This window comes from Boleophthalmus pectinirostris, unplaced genomic scaffold (assembly GCF_026225935.1).
Source record: "Boleophthalmus pectinirostris isolate CB_2022bp ecotype Guang Dong unplaced genomic scaffold, ASM2622593v1 HiC_scaffold_12, whole genome shotgun sequence".
Taxonomy (NCBI): Eukaryota; Metazoa; Chordata; class Actinopteri; order Gobiiformes; family Gobiidae; genus Boleophthalmus; species Boleophthalmus pectinirostris.
In genome coordinates this window covers 34,432,285-34,440,372 of record NW_026571018.1, presented here as the reverse complement: position 1 = coordinate 34,440,372, position 8,088 = coordinate 34,432,285, and the positions used below count along the sequence as shown (strand labels likewise).

The window sequence follows — 8,088 nt, the reverse complement described above, 5'->3', positions numbered from 1 at the left end:
TGCAGTAAAGCAACTTGAAACATCGGCTCAAGAGTCGAGGAAATGGGTGGAACGCTTCAGTGCTTCATGGAGCTTCATCTAGTGTTAATTGAAACTGTTTGCTATCTCTAAAGCTAGATCCTAAACACTAGTGGAGGCAGAATAGACATTATATTAAACAATAGTTCCTCTGATTGGAACTAGCCGGCTACCACTGTGCACAAAATGAAGGTGTTTTCTTATAACTCTCTTTGTGAAATAATCATCTCTGTGCACATTAGGGGAGTTCTGTCTGCTACGTAACAGTTAAGGAGGTCCCTCGTGTGATGTAAAGGAAGAAGGCGCTCAAGTTCTAACAGTTAAAAGTGACACTGTTCTACTCACAGATTCTCACTTGCGTAGACGATATATCACACATGTGTAATTGCTGTCACATTCCCCGCCCTTCGGTCCCGTGATTCTGTGGTGTGTCTGGTTTACTCGTGAAGTTACGCAGAGAAAAACAAAGGAATCAACACCTCGCCTCAGTCCCAGCGCAGACGTGGCTCACATAACACACTGCGGATACCAGATAAGACGAGATCACGACGTTGTCCCCTTATAACGATGGCGTGGTTTCCTGGTCTTGTGCTCCTGCTGTTCACGGTTCCTCTGACGGACTCCTCTCCTTCGTTCATCCCTCCGACCTGTTACTCCAAAGTCCTGAGTATGGCGCGGGAGGCTACGCAATGGGCCGCTTACTTCAAGAACCACTATGAGACAGTGAGTATACAGCAAGAATGGAGTTTGAAGTACAAGTGTTTGTATTGTTTCAATATAACAGTTACAGGGCCCGTGTTACGCATGTTAGAATGTTGTTACCTCCTCAAAAACAGACCTGGAGTTGTGTTTTTCATTCACACATGTTTGAGTAACCCATTATTATTATCAAATCCAATTCAAAGTTTTACATTGGGTGCATTTTTCTAAGTCAAGACTCTATGAAATGTACCCAGAAACTGAAGATAAATGTGATAAGTTGTTTTTTCTTTGCCCTAATCTTCATAGTTATTGGTCTAATTACTTTATCACTCTGTCAACTGTTCTTGGGGTAAACCTACAGTTATGTCCTCTCATTGCCATATTTGCAATTACTATTAGTGCTGTCATGCGATTAAAAATTGAGAGATTAATTAATTATGATCTGTAATTAATTTATCTAATTATCTCATTTTAATCTCACCTAAAAATTGCTGAGAAAAGCCTTCAATTTGTATTTTCATTTAAATTCATTATTACATTATTGTGGCAGATCAAAAGACTAATATAGATTAAAAAAAGTGACTTAAAAGTCATTTATTGTTTAACAAATCTCTCCAAACTGGCTGTTGAGCCCAAGTCTCATGAATAAGAAACTGTTTGCTGTAAAGTAGCAAAGACGAGGAAATCTGTCGACTTAAAGACAAAGTGTCTTTCCTTAACATATTAAAATATTATTGATAGAGAAATGCTTTATATATGAGATCACCTGGTTTACTGTTTAGTCCTGGTTTAGACCTTTTAGACCTACTTTAGTCCTAGTTTAGTCCTGGAATGGAATCTGGTTTTAGTCTGTGTTAGTTCAGTCTGGTGTTAGTTTCTGGTTTAGTGTTTAGTCCTTTAGTCCTGGTTTTAGTTCTGGTTTAGTCCTGGTTTTGGTTTAGTCCTGTTTTAGTCCTGGTTTAGTCTGTTTTTAGGTCAGTTCTGGTTTTTTTCTGGTTAGACCTGGTTTAGTCTGGACTGATAAGTCTGGTTTTAGTCTTGGTGTTAGTTCTGATAGAGGCGCACAGGAGGAAGCGCGGTTTACGTACGCGAGAAAACACGATCCACACGCGGCTCACGGGAGCAGTCTGTGTCCGCGAGTAACTACGGAAGGAAACGTGGTCCGCGCTTTCTCAGGTTAATGACGATGATAATGTGTGTGTGTGTGTTTGTGTGTGTTTTGTGTGTGTGTGTGTTTGTGTGTGTTTGTGTGTTTGTGTGTGTGTTGTCTGTGTGTGTGTGTTTGTGTGTGTGTGTGTTTGTGTGTGTTTGTGTGTGTTGTGTGTGTTTTGTGCGTGTTCATTGGCAGGTCACTATAGGACAGTAGTGCAGACATCATGAGCCTATAGGTTGTTTTCACCAGTGACATTTAGTTGTAGGCGATATTATATTTGTTATTTTCTTTTATATTTCACGTCGGGAGAAGAATTTCCAAGACACGAATGTGTTTTACCTGTTCACTGCTGCTCTGTTTACTGCTCTGTTCTGACTCGGTAAACGTCGCTCTTACGTGTTTTGTGTGGGTTTTGGAATTGCATGTGTTTTTTGTGTGTGTTGTTGTCCCAGCAACACATAAAAACAGATTTTTATAATAAAGTCACATACAGAACACTAAGTTAGAGATTAAAAATGAGATTAACGCGATTAAAAAACATAACGCGCTAAATATGACTGTAATTAATTAATCGCAATTAACGTGATAATTTGACACCCCTAATTACTATATTACTGCGTTTACTTCTCTAATTGCGAGATGTATAATTTCTATTACATTGGAAATCTGACAAATATCCCTCTATTTCACTATTGCTCAAAGATATGGTGGTATTTCTAAAACTTGAAAAGATTAAATATATGTTAAGGGAATGTACAGATAGACATGTCTAAAACCAGGACTAAAACCAGGTCTAAACCAGGTCTATAACCAGGACTAAAACAGGACTAAAACAGACTAAAAGCAGTTCTAAACTAGATCTAAACTAGATCTAAACCAGCTCTAAACCAGGTCTAAAACAGGTCTAAAACAACGACTAAACCAGGACTAAACCAGGACTAAAACAGGATTAAAACAGGACTAAAACAGGACTAAAACAGGACTAAAAGCAGGTCTAAACTAGATCTAAACTAGATCTAAACCAAGTCTTAACCAGGACTAAACCAGGACTAAAACAGGACTAAAACAGGACTGAAACAGGATTTAACAGGACTGAAACAGGACTATTCCAGGACTAAAACAGGACTAAACGTAGGACTAAACCAGGACTAAAACAGGACTAAAAGTAGGACTAAAACAGGACTAAACCAGGACTAAAACAGGTCTAAAACAAGACTAAAACAGGATTTAACAGGACTAAACCATGCTGGTCGGACGTGTCTCCTCTTCTATCAATAATATTTTTAATACGGTTAAGGAAAGTCTGGGCTTTTTATTTATTTTTTTAGCAGACAAAAGATCTTATGTTACGATATCCTCGTCTTTGCTTCTCTACAACAAATCAAGTAATCTAAAGTATTCAGATTACGTTACTCACTTTAAGTAATTTAAATGGATTACGTTACAGACTACATTTTGGGATATGTAATCTGTAATCTGTAGGGGAATACATTTTAAAAGTCACCTTCCCAACACTGCAGATAGATGTTTCAAGGTATGGCAATGCTTTATTTCTTATTTTTCTAATTTGCAGGTGTTGCCAAGTTGAATGTGCCAGTACCTACCTGTTGTGATTTCTGTCATATATTTAATATTTCACTGGTGGTGCTATATAGGTGGTTTAAATGACAAGCTGAGATGGGTTGGGATGGGGACGTTCTTTATAAAATAATTTCTTTCCTATTTTTATTTTTTGTACACGTATACTGTAGATCAGAGGTGTCAAACTCAAATTCACAGAGGCTGAAATTAAAAACTGGAACTAAGTCACTGGCCAAACTAAATATTTATTGAAAAGTTTCAACATCTGCATGTTTTCTGTTCTTTCAGAATATGTAATGTTAAACCTTTTCTTATTAAAATACATTTTTAATAATAGTTTTGCTTAAACATTGAATCCAGAACAAGCTAAATATAAAATAATAACATTTTAAACTAGAAAAGCACTCAGAGAGCGCAGACCTCCGCCAAGGACTACCTCCATTTTTTATATAAATTGCGATAAAATCAGTCTTCTGGATCAGATCCGGATCAGCCTTTGGAATATGAAAGAGGATCCCATTGTCCATCCCTGAGTCAAATTTCATGGGGTTTGGTCAATAATTAACCGAGATATTGAGAAACAAAATTTTTGGCCCCATTTACCACAATGTTAACTAAAATTTCAAGTGATCCAGAATCCAGGATTTCTTCCGGATCACCCCCAAAATGAAATCAGTTCTTCCTTTTCACATTTCCAACAAATCCTGAAAATTTCATCAAAATCGGTCCATAACTTTTTGAGTTATGTTGCTAACAGACAAACAAACAAACAAACAAACAAACAGACAAACGCCGGCAAAAACATAACCTCCTTGGCGGAGGTAATAAACCATGTCTCTACATTCTTTCTGTAGCCAGTGGGCCAGCGCTAGTACATATTTGATATGATCTCTGGGCCTGAGTCTGACAAGTCTGTTGATGCTTGTATTTTGTGCAGTTTTATCACACTGTGTGCGCATGCAACTGAAGAAACTTAATGTTATATTTTAGTGGATAGTTTCTGTTAGTGTTCCTAATAAAAAGTGAAATGGGTAGTTTTCAAGTTAACAGATACTTCTTAGGTCAGTAGAGATTGGCAATTCCAGGACTGAAGTTATCCAAATGATTCTAGTGAAGGTGTATGGAGCTTAAAAACACAGCGAAACACTAACAGTATCACCACATGACATCACAAGTTGGGACAGAGTGTTTTCTGTTTGAGAGAAGAACTCAAACAGAAATATGCAGGTATTGGTGAGTCAAACGTGTGAATAAAACAAGACACAATACAACTCGTGGTATATTTTTGAGGAAGTAACAAGGTTGTAAAAGATCAGATGTTCTAAAAATGACAAATTTCATCTTTATTATATTATACATTTGCACTTGAATAATAATTGAACATTTTAGAAGACATAACTAAGTTGCAAAGTTCAATAAAAATACTTGTATAATAATATGACAGTTTATTTTGTTTGTTTGTTTGTCTTATATCCTGTGTTTTTCCTGCAGAGTCAGTGTATGGCTCACATGCCTGACCTGCGCCTCGATGTTCACGTGAGTATGAGACTTATTACTGAAGTCGTGAACGTGCAGACATGTCTTATTATATTATACAGTATTGTTTGTATGGTTTGTAAAGCACTTCGGGTGTCTTGAAAAGCGCTATATAAATACAAGGATTGATTCACTAAATAAGTTTGCAATGGAGTAGTACAGTACAGCACAGTGAAAAGCGCAGCCCCTCCCAGTGTGAAAATTGTTGTTGTTTCTCTGGATGACTACAATCACTTCCTCCACAAACCAAAGACACGCGTGCAATGGAGGCTTTCGGCCATTTTAAATTGGCCCTAGAAAAGAAACGGAATGACAGATGCTTTGACCACACGGGCCTAACTAACCCTCTTCTGAGATAAATAAAGGATGAGTGTGATTTCAATGATCCAGAGAATGTGTGTGTGTGTGTGTGTGCATATGTAGATCCTTGATGGTGGGTGGGCGGGTCTAAAGAGTGTATATGCTTATGTGTATGGTGAATAGTTTGGTTTGATATTAATAAATGATCGCTAAACATAGAAAAAACTAAATTTATGATATTTGCAAAGCGAAAAGTACAAAATCATGTACAAATTATGCTCAATAATACACCACTAGAAAGAGTCTTTCAAAATAAATTTTTTAGGAATAACCATAGATCATAATTTAAACTGGAAATCACACATAAATACAATTAGGAACAAACTATCCAAAGTGATCGCAATTATATATAAATATAGATATACCCTAGATAAAAACAGTCTTTTTATTATATATAACTCGCTGGTAATGCCCTACATAACCTACGGTATTGAGATTTGGGGCAATACATATAAGACGAATACAAAGCCAGTCTTCACCCTACAAAAAAAGGCAATAAGAGCGTCACATTATCAACTTATAACGAACCAACCAATGCATTATTTATAAACCTTCAAACGCTGAAATGTTATGATTTAGTCGACCTTTATACTCTGAAAATCATGTTCAAAGTAAACAACAATCTCCTGTCGAAATCGTTACAGAACATGTTCAAAATCCGAAAGAGCCGATATGAGCTCAGAGGCACGACCATGTTTATTAAAAAGAAAATCAGAACAAACATTATGAAATTTTGTAAATCTGTTAAAGGGTGGAGCTGTGGAACAACTGTACAGAAAACCTAAAATTGTGCACCACTTTCTTTCACTTCATAAAGAAGTTTAAATGTTTAACTCTGGACAGAGACATGAAATATGAGACTTAGTTTGTGCTGTAGAACTTTGTTGTTCTGTTACTGATTAGCTTGTTTCTTCCTGCTGTATTTATGAAGATGAACTGGTGTCAAGATGAAGCTCTGACAAAGGAATAAAGGGTAAAGGGCATAATAAGCTTAAGCTTCAGCCTGCACCTTTTCAGTCTGTATATGTTAAATATGACTGTTTATGAATTAATGTCAAAATATACCTGTGACCAAAATAAATAATAAATAATAAATAAATAAATAAATAAATAAATAAATAAATAAATAAATAAATAAATAAATAGTATTTGAAGAATGTGACCCTCATTTGTTTAATTTATTTGTGGTCAGTTTATGTATAAGCACTGAATTCATATTTTCAGTATTTCCACCAACCTGCATCAGCAAGAATTCAAAGAGAAAGTTTGGTGAATTTCATCAAGGGGAAAGACGTTATTGCCCTGCTTCCTGCGGGATTTGGGAAAAGCTTAATATACCATTTAGCCCAATTAGCAGCACGTTACATACGTCACAACCAAATTGCAGCGATTGGTTAAATAAGAAAAGTACCGCCTAGTGTTGAACAGCAGCGAACAAAACCTAACACTGCAAGGTCAGACGGTTTCCAAGAAGTGAAACGAGGTGAAACCGGCTGATGAATCAGGCTAGTATTCTTGTGCACCGTCCCATACAAATAAAAGCATACCACTATACTGTAAGGACTATTCCTGTCGTCCCGTCACATGTAAATTGTTGAAAGTTTTCAGCTCGTCCAAGAACGGGTGGAAGTAAAAGGCTGGAGACCAACTGGACGTCTTTAGCAGGAGAAGTTTATTTTCCATCAATAATACGAGCCCAGGGGATGTGAAAAGTCAACAAAGTATGATTTCAAAAGTGAACATGGTGAGATCTTTGAGTGTTCAAGGCCCTTGACGCTGCCAAAGGAGGTTTATAAAGCAAGTGCGAGGCCAGTAGACACCGGTTAGACAAAATATGCCAAAATTTAGATAGTTGTCGTCTGCCAATGGTGAGCCAAGGGTAGATGTAAATATAGCTTTTGTAAGTCAATATTAAACTAAGAGATATAGGTGAAAGATAAATTACTTAAATAATCTTACATTTCTTACAATCTTACATCTTAATCTTACATAATCTAACCCTGTACCACTTGTTTTGTGGATGTTAGCTCAATTAATTAAGATATGTGGATTTGATTTGTTAATTTCTATGACAACTGTCTCACTTTTGCATGACTCTAAACCCAAGCTGCAAATAACAATATCTGGCATCTTAAATTAAGACCATTTTACTTTACTGGGTAGTACTGAGTAGATCTACCAATGGAATAAGTCTGTTTTTCTTAATTTAAGCAACGTTAGAGTGCAAGTGCAAAAAGTTGTTGTTTTTCTTAAGTTTAGCAAGATGTATTTTCATATTTTAATTACAAAAAATCTTGTTCCGTTGTTAGATCATTTTACTTGTCAAGTGAAATTTACTCAAATTAAGAAAGTTTTATAATGATTTTAGTCATCTTAACTTGGCTAGATTTTAGTTTTTGCTTATATGCTGCAAAAAAGAAAGAAAGAAAAGTATGTATTTTACTGTCCGATGACTTTCTGGCTGTAATCAGGGCAGTCGTTTGTGATGTCACATAGTACTTAAAATGAGGTTATCCACTGGAGGCTGCACACACTCAGTTCTTGACCAGAAAGCTGCAAATGTACCTAGAATTCCACAACTGTTACCCAGCAATCATATAGTACACAGGGCCAAAACTTCTCAAATGTACACAGAAATTATGATCTGACAAATAAAATTATAATATTTTTTTTGTTGTTGTTGAATTTGTGTTCTTGTTTGTTGTAAAACTATAATTTATATTTACAGCAGGTATTAT

General features: G+C 36.1%; 1 protein-coding gene across 1 annotated transcript in view; it reads left to right on the top strand.

The window, feature by feature from the left end:
• The first annotated feature begins 442 nt into the window (after window positions 1-442).
• zmp:0000001268 (CYTL1 domain-containing protein) overlaps window positions 443-8,088 on the top strand; it is a 10,022-nt gene continuing 2,376 nt past the window's right edge. Inside the window, exons 1-2 of the mRNA XM_020938704.2 lie at window positions 443-741; window positions 4,946-4,990. Of these exons, the coding sequence (XP_020794363.2) occupies window positions 586-741; window positions 4,946-4,990 (201 nt within the window). The 5' untranslated portion in view covers window positions 443-585. The remainder of the gene's footprint in view (window positions 742-4,945; window positions 4,991-8,088) is intronic.